The sequence below is a fragment of the Poecilia reticulata genome, linkage group LG20, assembly GCF_000633615.1.
Source record: "Poecilia reticulata strain Guanapo linkage group LG20, Guppy_female_1.0+MT, whole genome shotgun sequence".
Classification (NCBI taxonomy): Eukaryota; Metazoa; Chordata; class Actinopteri; order Cyprinodontiformes; family Poeciliidae; genus Poecilia; species Poecilia reticulata.
The window spans coordinates 2824596-2840461 of NC_024350.1; the positions used below are offsets into that span (position 1 = coordinate 2824596).

Sequence of the window (15866 nt, forward strand, 5' to 3'; positions counted from 1 at the left end):
TTTAAATCTTCTGCTAATACAGATATTATGGGATGAGAGCAAACGGGGGTGGGGGGGGGCAGAGAAAAAAAAAAAGATGTGAGTGTGCGGAGGGAGGGGGAAGGGAGCGGCTGGAGCCGAGAAGTGACTGCTATTAGCTGTTAATTCTGAAACAAATTATGCAATTAGCTCTGGCATCAGGATGTAGGCCATGAGAGAGGACGGCGTAACCTTCATTTGATCTGTTCTGCGGCGTGCCGGCGGGAACGAAAGAGAGACCCACTTAATGAGCGAAATTCTTTTCGCCTGAGCTAAACGCTAACAGTATCCATAAGTGCCAATTTAGCTTCCCTTTGAGTGTGTGCCCCTTTTTATTTCCCCCCCCGCCCTCCCCCCGCACCCCGACTCCCGATTTGGGGAGGGATTTTCATGATTTGCAAATGTTTTATTTATTTTTTTTCCTGTTCCGTCTGGAGGAATACTCATGTCCCTTAAACAAAGAGGTAATTTGTCTGTGCACAGGAGATAATATTGGCTCGGGAGCCGCGCGATCCGTTACCCCCCAGCAGACTGTGGAGCGGAGTGAAGGTGTTGATTTCAAGGTATGAGTGTGTTCGCTCGTTTCAGCCCATAAAGGTCTCTAAATGTGAAAAAAACAATGATGATAATGCTGTGCAGCTGTTGCCCAAATATTCAACTTATATTTGTCGATATCGGCTTAACTTTACCAAAACGTCCACCCTGCCGGTACTAAACCTCAAGTGGAATCTCTGTTTAGGTCCAATATCACTTATTACATTATAATGAGCTTTGGTTCTTTTGATTTGTGAAATATTGATACATTTAACAAATAGTGCAAACTGGAGCAAAAACAGAAATAATACAACTTGTTTCTATGTTCTTACACAGTAATATGAGCTGTGTAAGAACCAAGTACACTGGCTAAAATTTTTAAAAAGTAGATCAACGTAAGATAATGATAAATCATCTTCAAAATGTTTCACCATTTTTGCATCAGCTGAAGCTGTTTCTCATTGTTTAAAGGTACCAGTAAAGACAAGAGTACATAAAAAAACAGAAGACTGGAACAACAGCAACAAAGATGGAAAAAGGTCTCGGTTAGTTTGTCATGCTCTCATAAACTTCCAGAAAACTGTAAAACAGCTGAAACACTGGGTGCCTTTAAATCTCAACTTAAAACCCACCTGTTTAGAGTTGCTTATGGCTAAATTAGGTTTAGAGTGCGGGTTTTGATGTCTTTGATGTTTTTAATGTTTTTATCTTTACTTTTCATCTAGTTATTAACTTCTTTTTATTTCTCTTTCACACTGTCTATGTAAAGCCCCCCCGGAAAATGTCCCAGTTAAACGAATCTATATCTAGGGGTGTGAGAATCCTTGTTAAATGACATCTTAACTAAAACTACGAGGTATGAGAATCCTTGTTAAATGGTGTTTTAACTAAAACTCTGAGGTGTGAGACGTTTAACTGAAGTCCTGCAAGGGGTGCGGGTTTTAATGTTTTTATCTTTTTTAACCTTTTTAAAAAACAGAAAAAAAATTATCTTTGTCTTTCTGTTTATTCAATGTCACAAGCTGTTTTTATTTTAATTACGTAAAGCACTTTGAAATGCCTTGCTGCTGAAATGTGCTATACAAATAAAATTTGATTAATTCATTTATTTTTTTTTACATTTTGTGGAACTTCTTAAATCAGTATCAGCAGACTGAAAATGATGTACAAAATCAAGACTTTTTTGAGTATGTAAACTCATGACTGTACATGCAATCCATGTTCTAGTTTCACTCACTGAATCATGCTGCTGTCAGCTCTTACCTGTTTGCAGTGATGAAACCAAACTGGACCAAAATAAACACCTCCATTTTTTGATTTTCATATTTTTACCTTAGGCTGGCACTGATTTATGTCCATTTTTTTATTATTTTTTTGTACACTCTAACAGCTTAGTGTGTTCACATGTTTTGGGGAATGATTTGGGATGTTATCGGCGTTGTGCAGCAAAGTAAACAGCAGCGTTATCTCCAAAAGGTTAGCCATATGTTAAATCAGTGACATGGGAAGGGAGGGAGAACAGCTGTTCCCTCCCCCACCACTGTGTGACGGCTCACACACGCGTGCGCTGTCGCTGGAAAACACATTTATTCCCCCGTGTGAACGTGTGCTAATAGTTGTTAAAAAATATATATTTTTTACATAAATATGTGTGTATGTTTCCAGCTCTCTAGACGGGAGTTTAGCGGAGGCTCGCCCGGGTGAATACGCGAGCCTAGAAATGGCAGCAGCACATGTGGGCGAGACATCTGGGGAGCTGAGCAGACCAGTGATCAAAATCAAGCTACAGTGTAAACAAACAAGGCGGCTATGCAGCGTAAGCTGGCCAGCTGTCAGGAGGAGACTGAGGAAATTAGTCTCTATCTTGCAGTTTCCACTAATTTATTTCTTTTTGGAAGATGATACACTTTCACTGAAAGCTGTTTTCTGCCATGCCAGTGTTTCCATGTGGCATAGCGAGAGTGTGCTCTGTGGATTCCTGCTGTAAAGGGAAAAGAAAAAAATAAAAGAAAAAGATGAATGGCATGCATAATTGCCATGATGTTACATTGGTGTATAATCGTGAAGTTATCATAGAATCATCTTCATGCAAAAATGTTTTCACAGATGATTATCTAATTGGCATACAGTTTCACACACTGGAAGGCTCAAAGACATCTATTATATTTAATTAAAGTTGTTTTTCACACTTGTAAAAATCCTGTCACATAAAAAAAAGGGGGGAAAAACACCTTCTCTGTCCCCCCTCATGCACGATTGCATTATTGACTGTGTAAAATCGTCCCAGTTTATCTCACAGGCGTCGGGTTGCACACTGTGAAGAATTGGTGGTTTTTAATTATCGCATGGCGATGACGACGGTATGGCTCGGTTGGTTGAAAGCCCCATCCAGAGCTCCTGTTTGGTGAAAGTTGCAAGGCTTCAATTGTTCATTTTAAATGATCACCCTTCTGTCAGAGAACAAATGAACAAATACAGAAGTTTCATTTTTGTAGCTCTGTAAAATAAGTGGCTTTATGAAGAAACCACTTATTCAGAAGCTGAATTCAGAAGCTAGCTTGAATATGTTCAAATCTTTTCAAAGCTAGCTTGACTATCTGCATATCTTTAAAAAGCTAGCTTGAATATGTTCATATTGTTAAGAGGTTAGCTTGAATATCTGCATATCCTCACTTTTTATTCATTTTTCTTGTAAAAATTATTACTACATAAATTAGTAAGATACTTATTACTTAGGTGTTAATTATCAGTTATTAATTGCTACGGTTCTGGATTGGTTCCTAGCTTAGCAACACCAGTTAGCGTATGTTACAAATGCAGAAATGTGCTGATGAAATTCTTTCGCCACGCTTACAAAGCCAAGATGATGAATTGTTGGTATAAATATCAAGTCATTCATCTTCCTGAGCCTGTTTTTTGACCCCCATCTCTACCCATAGCTGCTGTCATCTTATAAAAATTTCATTTCAGCCTCATATAAATAGGTTGCAAATGTATTCACTCAGCTTTTCAGATTTTGTGATTTATGTGGCAGACCAGCACAGGGTGGCACATAATTTCCAAAATGGAAGGAGCATCATGATTCTTTTACCATTTTTATAAATGAAAATGCTAAAAATATATATATGTTTAGTGTCGTTGTCTTGCTCCAGGCTCAAGTCTTTGCAGAACTGCCCTGTGATTAGCTCAACTCTGACCAGTTTCCCTGTCCCAGATGAAGAGAACCATCACCATGGTGATGCCGCCGCCATGTTTCACTGTGCGTTCAGTGACAGACAATCCCATTTTTTAATCTCTGCAGTTCCTCCAGTGATACCGTGGGGTTTGTATCAGGGGGTTTGGTGGAATGAAGATGTGTCATGGTCTTTCCAGTTCTTGATGATGGATTGAAACTAAAGTATGAACCTAACCGCTTCAGTACCAATCCGATCCCGATACTGACTTGGTATCGATAACATCGATATTTTAGATCAGTCCGCTCCCCTCTACTTTGAATTGTGACTGTGGCGAGACAAAAGTTGAAAAGTTCAAGAAGTGTGATTACTTTTGCTTTCCAAAGCACAGAACCTAATCTGCTGCAGACCTATTGTAACCGATGCTTTGGATTTGAACGTCTAGATACAAGATTTAAAGCCTTTATCACAGTTTCTACATCTTCCTACTGACTTTTTTTACATATTTTTGGATGTTGACAAAAAGAGGAACAAAGTCTCTCCGGAGAGCCAAACTTCACCTCTTTGCCAATTATCCGTTCCTGTCTGTAGCACTCCTCCAGCGAGCGGCAGATAATGTAACAGCTTCGCTTCCGTGCGCCTGCTTCATCGCCACCGCCGACACCATCCTCTGCGAGGCGCGCATCTGGCACCTCCACATTCGCCACTTAGCTAAATTACATTACTTCTAGCCTAGCGCCTCTAACAAGGTGCTCCGAGTATTCCTGGCGGCTGGGAAAACAGAAAGTGAACACGAAAAGAGACAAAGAAGTAGGGGGGGAAGCTAACATGGTGTTAACAATTGCTCAGTGAGTTCCTCTGCTTCCCATTACACACACTTTGCACCTTTTAACCTTGTTAGCGGGGCCGCGGCGGCGCCACCCCTGAATGCTTGTTCCATAATTAAGAGGGGGGCTCAGGTGCTAGATTTTATGGAGATTTCGGCGGGCCTGTGATTAAAATTGAAATTTAATTCTGGTAATCTGAAAGAGGAGAGGGAAGAAAAGCACAGGGGAGGAGGGGACGGACGGTCTGGCGCTGGCTAGCTAGCTAGCCGCATATCGGCGGGAGATACTTCACACAGGCTGTTCAAACATGGACTTAAAACAGGCTTATCTCCCGAAAGGTTAATGAGGAGCGGCTGGCTGCGCCGGTTACAAACGCGCAACAGAGGTCTCATCTTCCACTGCGGAAAGCGGCACGTCACTCACAACTACACGCGCGCGCACGCACGCACGCATACACACACACACACACACACACACACACACACACACACACACACACATGCTGAAGCAGGCCGGATAAGCTGCAGGCATCACAAACCCACCGCCTCACTGACAAAATCCTCCTTCCCAATAACATCCTCAGACGACTTAATTACTTTTCCTTTTGATGCGATTCATGAGAATAATCGGACTATAGATGGAATCTCACTTTTATCCCTCGCGCTCTGTGTTTTTTTTTTGTTTTTTTTTTCCTCCACTACAAGCGGTTGATAATTTAGTTGGGGGGCAAGATGACTGAAAGTCCGTTCTGTTGAGGTGTGACACAGAATAACGGCTCGCTGTCGGTGTTGCCAGATTGGGGCGGGTTTCTGCCCAGTTGGGCTGGAGGAAAACAGCTTTGCGCAGGTTTAACGTTTTTCACAACATTTGGTGGGTTTTTAGAAATCTTTGAATTAGTTGTCACTGCGAGGCAGAAAAGCACAAAGCTTTTAATAAAATGCTGTGCTGTTGCACTTATCTTTTTAGTTGATTTATTTTGACATTTCAAGGATCAGTTGAATGTGACGTCATCCGTGGTTAGTCATTGGTTAGTCAAGTGTTAATGGGTCGTGGTTTTAATTGAATATCACCACAAAAATCTCAAAAACTATTACATCTTTTCAAGGCACATTGTGGGATTTTATAGCACAATCAAGAAATTGTGTTAACTTCAGTTGTTAATATAAGTGATCTGTATGTCAAATATGACTTAAAATATTTTTTTATTGTTTTTATTCCAGTTTTACATCCACAAAAACATGTACAATACAACTTGATTACAATAGGTGGAATAAGACACAGAAATAGTAAAATGTGTGATGCACCCTTCAACCCTCAAACCCCTGGCCACCCCCCCCTACCCGTTACCAAAGATCTCAACATAATAACAAGTATGGAAGTGGACAGTTGAGGAGATGAAATCGTCACTTTACAGTCACATATTAAGAGGATTACATAGAATTATGTTGCACTCTTTCTCTAACCAAAGAATAAGCTGCATCCCATGCTCTAATCGTTATTTGACTAGCCGCCTGCATCCTGGCCACTAAACTCTCCATCATAACGATATCTAGGAAGGAGTTGGCCCATTGTTGCCAAGGTAATAATAAGCCATTGTAGGGCCGACATCTTCTTAGCTGCAGTGAGGCCCATAGCATACGCTTTTGTTGAGAGAAACGTTCTAATCATCATTAAGTAGGAATAAAGATGGTGATAATCGAATATTAGCTTTAAGCAAATCACTCAACGTGGCAGAAATTTGCCTCCAAAAAGCATCCACACTGGGACAATCCCAGTACATGTGCATAAAAGAGCCTGGAGTCTTAAGTGTACATAGGTCACAAATAGGAGATGTGACCATTTTCATAGCATGACGTTTCCTGGGTGTTCAGTACATCCTATGGATAAATTTAAAGTTTATGAACTGGTGGTCAGGGTTTTTGGATGTGTTGTGGAGATTCTCCCAAACTGTCTGCGTCCCAGCATATTTCTACATCTCCCATAAAGTAAAGGTCTCTCCCCCATATATTTTCTACAGGGAGCCTGGCACGAAATAAATTTATATAATCTAGAAACGATTCCACCACGAGGCAAGGAGTTCTTGTAAGGGATGGGTTGGGAGAGGCACATCCCTTGGCACACCTTATGCTTTCATGGTCGATCTGCCTTGTAAATAAAAGAAGAATGTAGAACCTGGTGAATTACTTAAAAGAAATTTGACATAATTTAATACCTTCAAATTGGGCCTCTGTCTCTTTAAAAACTTCTCCTCTTTCTGAAACTCCGTCTTCATGAAGTCACCACAACATGGTTCCTCTATTAAAAGGTAAGGTAAGGTAATTTTATTTATATAGCACATTTTCAGCAACAAGGCAATTCAAAGTGCTTTACATGAATTAAAAGGAAATACAAACAAAATAACAAACCAAAGAACAAAAAAGAGGAAAGGACACATTAGGGCAAATGGCAACTTTTAGACAAAACAAAGGGGGCTACGTAACTAGTTAGTCTGCTGGAGTCGACCAGTGTTGCTGCAGATTCTTAGTACCACCAGGTCTTTACTAATTGCTGCTGTCTAGTCTGAAAGAGCTGAGTGAGGGAGCCGTGTGGGAGGGCTTCTCTGTAATGCAGAAACTCAAAAACTCCAACTTTGTCCTCAGAGGCGGAGCTAGGTCCACCCAGGCGTTTTCCACCTCTTAACGGTTGCCACAGGAGATTAACGGATTTCTTAAACATGCATAAGAGGATCGAAGCAGCAGCCCAGGTATGTTTTTGATGAGGGAATAACATTAAAACATGATGTAAAGCTCAAAAAGTTGATTTTTACATAATGCTGATTCTTAAACTCAAGAGTCGAATCCTCTTCAGTCCCAATGGGATCTGGATTTGGTCAGAATATAATAAAAATCGATCAAAAATTTTGTGATGCAGTCGAAAATGTGTGGGGTGAAAATATTTTTACTTATATATTTTGACTCTATCTGACTATATTGACATGAGTTTCATTAGAGGTTGAGATTTGTGCTGGTTTATTTGTAGTTGAGTGTTTTCTTTGTTGTGTTGGCGACCCAGCTCACTGTGCCGGAATTTGCTATAATGCTTTATTTTTGAAATTGCAAAAATGAGACACAAAATAAAAGCATAAAAATGCAACAACAAAAAAAGCAATCAAGCCAGAATTTAATCACAAAGGCACATGTTCACGTTTCTCCTCCCTCCTTCGTTACTTATCTCCACTTTAAAAAAAAAAACAACAAAAAAAATTGTTCCATTTAGCATCCAGGTACTCCATTCACAGCCTCAAAGTAACCCTTTTGTTGCCAAAGCTCACGTGCGTTCCCCTCGGTTGGCGCTTCCGAAGTGAATGGGGGCTTTAAATCATTCACGTCTCGGCTCTGCAGATTTATGTTGATGCCACAGAGGTGGATTGTAAATGCATGACGCCGTGTGAGGCTCATTGTATGGATGCCCTCCTTGTTTTTCACCTGCAGGGTAGTGAGTGGTTGCTCTGTCTTATCAGCACATGGTGGTGTTTAGGCCTGGCAGGGGGGGGTTGTTTATGACCGTGTGTGTATGTGTGTGTCTTGTTGTGCTGCACATTTAAACTTGATCTAAGGAGCATTCTCGTCACATTTATTTGAATGCTATGAGCTGATGCTTTTTATCTTTAGTGAGCGTTTCGGTATTTCAATTCACATGTATTCTTGTTCGGTGGAGATTGTTGCTACATTATACGGTTTAAAAGCATTTGCACCTGGTCACATGTTGTCACCGTGAACTTTGCTGTATTTTATGGAGATTTTACCAACATGTAATAGTGAATAGATGTTTTAAAAAAATGTGTACTTTCATCTATCAGCGGTTTCTCAGTCCTGGTCCTGGTTGAATTTCTTAGAAAATGCCAAATGTGACGAAACATTAAGACTGCAAATCACCCTGAACATGGAGACACGGCGGTGGCAGCATCATGCTGTACTGATGATTTTCTTTAGCAGGTGTAGGAAAGCTGTTCGGTGTTTGTGTGACTGTCTATCGAAATCCGAATATTACATTACAATAAGCAGAACAAACGCATGGTGTTTTAATTACCTTAAAACTAAAATGAAATATTGTTGCTGTTCTATATTTTTGCCTAATCTATTAACTTATTTACAAAAACATTCTTTTACGTATGACTTGCTATCACTCTGGAGTTTGATCTTATAATATTTTTAAAAAGAATCTAATAATTCAGTCGTGGAATCTGACTTAAAGGTTCAATTACCTCTATCAAGATCTACTGACACGAGGAAGGCGGGTCATGACAGAAATAAAACCTGAACTACTGCCATGTAATGTGGGTTTGAAGCTGGACCAGAACGCAGACAGGAACTCGGACTGATGACGGGATTAATGAAGAAAACGGGAACAGGGCAAACAAGATAAAAAGCTACGACCGAGAAACAGGTTACTATCAGACATTTTAACAGAAGAATAAAGTAATGAGAAAACTAGCAGGCTGAGAGAAGGTGAATTATAATGCTAGAGTAGAACTGAGACTCAAAAATCAAGGAGAAAAGATTTAAGAGAACAAACTCCAAAGGCACAAGAAATGGAGCATAAGAAGAGTGAAGTCATTTAATTCAAAGCATTTGAAAGTAATAAATATGGCAAGACCAATTGAGCAATAATGAGGAGTACAAAGAAAAACGACAAGCAAGTGATCAAATACAAATAAATCCCAAAATTCAAACACCTAAAGATAGCAAATATGGACTGAAGGTCCGAAACTCCTGGAGAACAAATAACTAAACTACTGAAACACAATGACATAAATGACAAACGTCCCTTGATTATAATCTAAAAGGTCTTTAGCCAGATGTAAACAGATAAGGTTTCTGTTCTCGCATCTCTTCTTGTCGCTGTGACTGAGTGTTTCCATGTGAATATGAGTCCGTCGTTGGATTTCTCGACCGCCTGAGCAGCGGCAGCTCGCCGTCTCCGTGGCCACGCCGGTGTCACACGCAGAGATGAATGGCCTCTGCTCTCAGCCCACTAAGTAATTCGGCCAATGATGAATCGCCGCTCTCAGTGACACCCACACAGGAATCATTTGGCCCTGAAGCCAAAACTTAGACGAGGAAAAAAAAAATCCCCAACAAAACAAACAAGAAAAAACCCCTAAAGGCCTCTGGCGGCGGCATCCAGTCATCTGTTACCGTGTTGCTATCCGACGTACCTGCAGACCCAACTCACCTCCTCCACAGAGTGAGGCCAAGGCCTTCAATAAGCAGAAAAGACAAAGGTCCGTTTAATCATATCTACCAATGATAATCAGTATTTGGACTTCCAGAACCCATTGGTTTACCTCCTTTTCTGGATTATTCCCGGTTAATGTATCTAAAAAGCACAAAAGATATCTATACATCTTTTTAAGCAAATAAGTAGATACTTTTTTTACTTTTTCTTTTTTGACAAAAAAATATCTTTCTGAGAATGGATTGAGTTGTAAGTGTAGTATTTTCTGTTTTAAATTTAATTGAAAGTGACATTAAAAAAGGTCTTAAAAGCCTTAAATTTCACCTGCCAAAGTAACAGTTAAATATTATTTTATCAGTCAAATCAGCACAGTTTTTATCTGTGCTGCCAAAATGTATTTGTGTGGAAAGTTGTTCAATATCATTTAACTTTAAGATGTACTCATCAAATTTAGAGACTGGTATTTATTCATATTTTAACCATTTGTTTATACATAGTTTTGATCTTAAAATGAAAATGAGTTTGACACCCTGTTCTAGATTTTCCAGAGACATAAAGATATTGGACTTTGATGTACATTACTGTGGAGGGGGATTAACCCCCAAGAGTAAAACAACGTGATAATGTCGACAAAAGTGTGACTTTTAGCTGCTTCCATTCACTTACGATAGCGGTACACTTGTTGGGAGTTGTTTGGTTGCCGAGCGACTCGTTTCAGACGTCTCCTACTAAATGGATAAATCATTATATAAATATTTCCCTTTTGAACTCGCATTGAAGATGAAAACTCTGCAGTCTAATTGTGTTAAACACTGAGGCTAGAGTTTAGTGCTTTACGTTACCACTCACTTTATTCCACTCTGTCTGTACAGATTTCCTGGTTGTGGAGAGTGAAATAAATGTACAAGCCTATCATGCATGAAAATATCTTATTTCACGCATTCTTATCCACTTCCCTGTCTGCTTCACACACGTAGTTTTCCGTCTCCCGGCGGCCGCCTCTATCAGCCCACATCCAGCTCGCCCCCGCCCAGAGTTTGTTGCCGGCACATGTAAAACAAATCCCCCAACACAAGGAATGACTTAATGAACTTAATGAGGTTTTCTAATTACAGAGGGAAGTTAGCCCATGTCAAATGGGTCTTTTCTGCCTTCCTTTACATGGATTAAGAGGCAGCCTATTAAATCCAAGCCCACATTACAACAGAGGAACGAGGAGGGGAGGGAAACACCATCAGTTACATCTGCTGTAATTCTGCTCTGCATTCAGAGGCTCACGGCTTCGCTTAAACTGAACGATACCAGTGTTTTTACAGCGCAGCATGTGAGCGTTGACTTTAAACTCACTCGGGAACGGCGAACAAAGTATAAAATCAGGACAGAAAACGTCCTGATGAATGAATTTGATGCAATATCAACATTATTGGTGTGTTTTAAGTGAAACTTTAGCGGCTGGACCCTTGCCAGGTTTCCTACGTCTCTGTTTTTTGTCGTTATTTGCGCGTCTCATCCCCTGTCTCTTTCACTTCTCCATGGCAGGGAGGGATGATTTACTCTATCATCATTAACACATCAAAAGAGCCAACTGTGTATTTCAAAGTCATCTGATAACTGATACTCTTTAATGGCCCACTGGAACAGTAATTAATTTCAAAAACATCCCGTTTATTTGTTCTGGAAGTGAATAGCTCCCACCAAAGCGGCATAAATCCTGTCAGTTGCTGCGGCTCAAATTAATTTACGTGTTGCGTCTCCTTGCATCTTTTGAGAATTTAATTATCTCAGCAAACAGGCTCTGGGTGTGCTGAATGTACATTCTATCACTGGAGGACTGGCGCCAAAACAGCACAGGGGCTCCTTTGTCTCCCCCGCCTCCAATGCCTCTGCAGCCGCAAACACGAAGGCTACATTTTAGTAGAAAAAGATGCTCAGATGATAGAAACAGTTGGGAGCACATATAGAGTTCACTAGTTGAACCTGTGGCATCCCAAATCCGTGCCTGCTGTTAACTCAGCGGCTCCGAGTTAAATCTGAGGACTTTGGAAAGAGCATCCACAGAGTTAAGACCTTTTAATGCCTTTTTAAGACTATTAACAATGAAATTTAAGACCTGTATCATGACAGAAATGTACTTAAGAAAATCACATATCTTAAGTAGTTGTGTCATGCTTTTAGCACAGAATGAATGCAGCATCGTTTGGGTTGGCAACAGAAGTGAGCCAATGGCAAAGGCTATAAATTTACATTTTACCCTTCATAGCTAGCTAGGTTAAATTTGCAGCTAGCTGCAACTGCCTTGAATTACAGAATGCAAAGATTAAGTTCATGAGGAAAGAAACTATACAAGGTTAAGTAATATAATATCCATAAGGTCAACTTAATTTCTTTACTTAATTTAAGACATTTTAAGCCCCTGTGCGAGTGAGCCAATGACAAAGAGATGAACATCATCCAGTCAAAATGGCTATAAATTTACATTTTACCCTTGATAACTAAACACCTAGCTAGGGGATATTAGCAACTAGATCGCGGTAGCTGCAACCTCCTTGAGTTACAGAATGCAATGATTAAGTTTCCAAGAAAAATAAACTACATATTTCTTAAATTTAATCATCTGTGGTTGGTTAATTTAAGGCCAACTTACATTTTTTATTGAATTTAAGACATTTTAAACCTTGTGCGATTGAACCAAAAAAGATGAACATCATTCAGCCAACAGGCTATAAATTTGATGGAGACAAAAAAGCTAGCTATTGAGTTAGTGTATATTAGCAGCTAGTTTGTGGTAGCGGCTAATGTGTTTTAAATATGTTAGAAAGCAATGTGGGAATGTTTATTTCATATGACACCTTGTTTTCCTGAAGCTTTAAAGCAACAGACAGATGCACAATACAGTGATAGGATTGTTAATATCAATGTTTTAGACTATTCTTGAACAACCAGTAGGTTTCCTTCAGTATAGAAGTTGTCTTTAGCTATGTGCTAGGTCTGTATAAATATGGAAAAAGAAAATAAGTACGAGCATGAACAAGCATTGATATTTCCCAACTTTGTTCTGTAACACATTGTCCAAATGCTTTAGCCGTATAACTACAGATATTTTTACATAAATTCATAGTAGTTTCATAAGGAATTTTTTTAATTTAAACTTATCTGAGAAAAAATTTGAGTTATGAAAGGACATCATTTTGATTTGAACTGAACTCATTTCCCTGTGAAAGCCAATAGAAATCCAAATCTACGTGCGGCTTACTGCTGTTGCTGCCATTAGAGCAGAAAGTGGCTCATGAAAATTTAGATCCACTGGCAATTTGCAAGCTTTAATTTGATTTCTTGTCATGTATTCTGGTGCTGTTTTTAGACCCACATTTAGTATTTAAAGTTGTTTTATTTGAAGCTATAATGAGTGAAGCTTGGGGAAAATTTATCCAAGATGATTAAATTAGGGGAGAACAGATACTCCCACACTGAGATACAGACTTCAAGCTGTTTCTCACTCCAAATCATTTTTTTTCTCCTCTCGGTAATCTCTGTTCTTTTCAGCCACATTTTTTTCTAATTTGTTTCACTCATTTATCTTTTATTGTATCATAACCTCTGCGACCATTTATTGAATTAAAGCCACACCAAAGTGTTTTTTTCTGTTGTTTTTTTTGGGGGGCGGGGGGGGTTTGTAAGATAAAAACTTTTCTTGTCATTCATTAAAGGACAAATCACACATTAAATCAGCCGTGAGTGATGGACCGGAGGTGAAATGTGGCAGTAAGAGTTACAGCTCCCCGTCAGCTTTGTTTTGACAGACCGTCCTGGCGCCACGCACACATGCAAACAAACAGACACGCACAGAGTCAGCATGAGTCGTCGGGGATTTTCTCACAAATCGGCCCCCTAAAGGGAAAGGGGCCAGCATAAATCAGCTGGTGTCAGGGCTACAGACACCCACGGCTCCTTATCGCCACACGCAGGCGGGCACACTCACAGATTGATAGGTAGATAGTGGCTCTGAAAGGCCGGGTGACAGGCAGCCAGGTACAGAGGCTCAGAGAAGCAGGCAGAGGGAGGTAAAAAGGCCCCGGGAACAGTTCAAGGACACCTACATGCTTAATTTTTACTTAATGACCCTCGTTTGGGAAGCTTTACTTTGTCGTACACTGATAAAATGAGCTACTTGAATTTAATTATTAAAATTTGTCTTAAAAATTTGCATACGGTTTTAAGAACTTAATTTGTTAAATAAACGATTTTTAATTGTTTTTAGAATGTACGTCCTCAACTAACAAAATTAAAATGAAAATAATTCTGAATGAAAAGTAACTATTGATTTGTAACCAAAACATAAGACATTTCTGAAACTGTAACAAACTTTGTAAATCTATTGTAATAATGTAGCAAGTAAATATTTCAGCTAATATGTGTCATTCATGGCGAATGATCACCTCAGAGGGTTAGAAGCTAATATTACTAGCCAGTTAGCTAGCAGGGTTGCCTTGCTAACTAGTTTTCTAGAAAGCAAAGTTAGCTGTTAAATTTGGTTTCTAGCAAGCAAATTTGCTTAGCAACACTGCTAATGACTCTAGCACTAGCACTGTTGCTAAAGCAAGCTAGCTAAAACTGGATACAAACCTGTGACACAGAAACTTTCTCATCTACTTGTCCAGTGGCAGTGGCAGGTCTTTACCTTTACTAACATAGTGATGAAGTAACTAATAATACAACTTGCCTCTCTGCTGAACGCCACAAATCATGAACAACGGCTAACGGATTAAATTTTTTCCATTAAATTTTAATCACAAATGTTAAACAAAATGCATACAATGTTTTTCTACTATCACATTCACAAACTATTATCCTCAATTAAAATTTACATAAGTTTATTGGGTAATGTGTAACGACCCTTCAACATTTCTTATTTAGCACAAAGCTAGTTCTAGAAACATCGGTTTAAAATCTGACGATCATGTTTTGTGGCGTTAATCACATGATAAAACACATTTTAAAATAATCTCTCTGTTTAGCTAACTTGGCTGATACCAGAGCTGGTTTTAAAGTGGTTCTGCTAAGAAAACCGAACTGTCTGGGCGTTCCAGAGAGCAAAATCATCATGACAGGTAAAAACATGTCTTTGAACAGACGTCTGTTCTTCCCTCTGGGCTCTTCTGAATTTCAATAAAGGATCAGCGAGACGGAGACGGTTTATTCTTACAGATCATGATGTTTGTTCTCTGTTTTTTCCCTGAGAATTGATGTCTCAATGTACCCAATCTAGGTTATAAATGCTCCTTTGGGCAACAGTCAATGCTGGCTACTCTTTACAACGCTGACCTGTGTTAAGATTCCAGGCAAATAAAAGCCCCCTGTTGTGAAAAGTAGTGGCTTTTCCCAGTGGCTCAACGGTATGTATGACAGCACTGCAGATGGTAATTATATACAACATCTCAGTCGAAAGAAAGAAAGAAAAAAACCCTTGCTGTTAAGCTACGGTCAGGATCTTCCCTGCAAACCCTTTCTGGGAAAATATTTTGTGATCAACACTGTTGGATTTTTAAGCCACTGGTCTTAATTTCTGGTTGGTTTCCAGTTCATATGAATAAGTCATAACGTGGTCGAAGCCTCACAAAAATATCGTATGGAAACCTAAAAAATCTTGTAAGTTTTTTGCAGATTAGTCTCGCCTGGTAAAACCAGCCTCTATTTCTACGCTGTGCTTCGTGTAGAGGGTCTGGGCTCTCCGCTGTTTAGAAGCGATTGCTTGCTGAACTGTGTTGAAGTTTTTGACTTTACTCACATTTTCCCGTCACGTATGGAGTGAGTCAGTTCAACATTACCAGAAATGGAAAATTACAGGCAGACAACAATCCTAAACAGCGCAGAAAATCAATGTCACCGTTCACAATTTGTCCTTCCATTTGCTGATTGGTCTTGTAGAAATTCTGCCAGAGAAATCCACTTCAATGGAAGAAAGTCCAGACGGAGCAGTGGAGGGAGATGAGAATCAAGAAGAATTACACCATAAGGCAATGGGTAGGCTAAGATTAGCCTGTTTAACGACAAAAGTAGTGTATCCATTACCCAGAAAAACAAAAGGCACCACCATACA

The 15866-nt window shown here is 39.6% G+C and overlaps 1 protein-coding gene across 4 annotated transcripts in view; it reads left to right on the forward strand.

Moving 5' to 3' along the window:
* adarb2 (adenosine deaminase RNA specific B2 (inactive)) overlaps positions 1-15866 on the forward strand; it is a 210115-nt gene that overhangs the window by 103663 nt on the left and 90586 nt on the right. The window contains exon 1 of one of the 4 annotated variants that reach the window (XM_008438295.2): positions 14856-14877. The exons of the other annotated variants lie outside the window; for them this stretch is intronic. Within the exon in view, the coding sequence (XP_008436517.1) occupies positions 14871-14877 (7 nt within the window). The 5' untranslated portion in view covers positions 14856-14870. Of the gene's footprint in view, positions 1-14855; positions 14878-15866 lie in introns of those variants that run through there. 4 annotated transcript variants of the gene reach the window in all.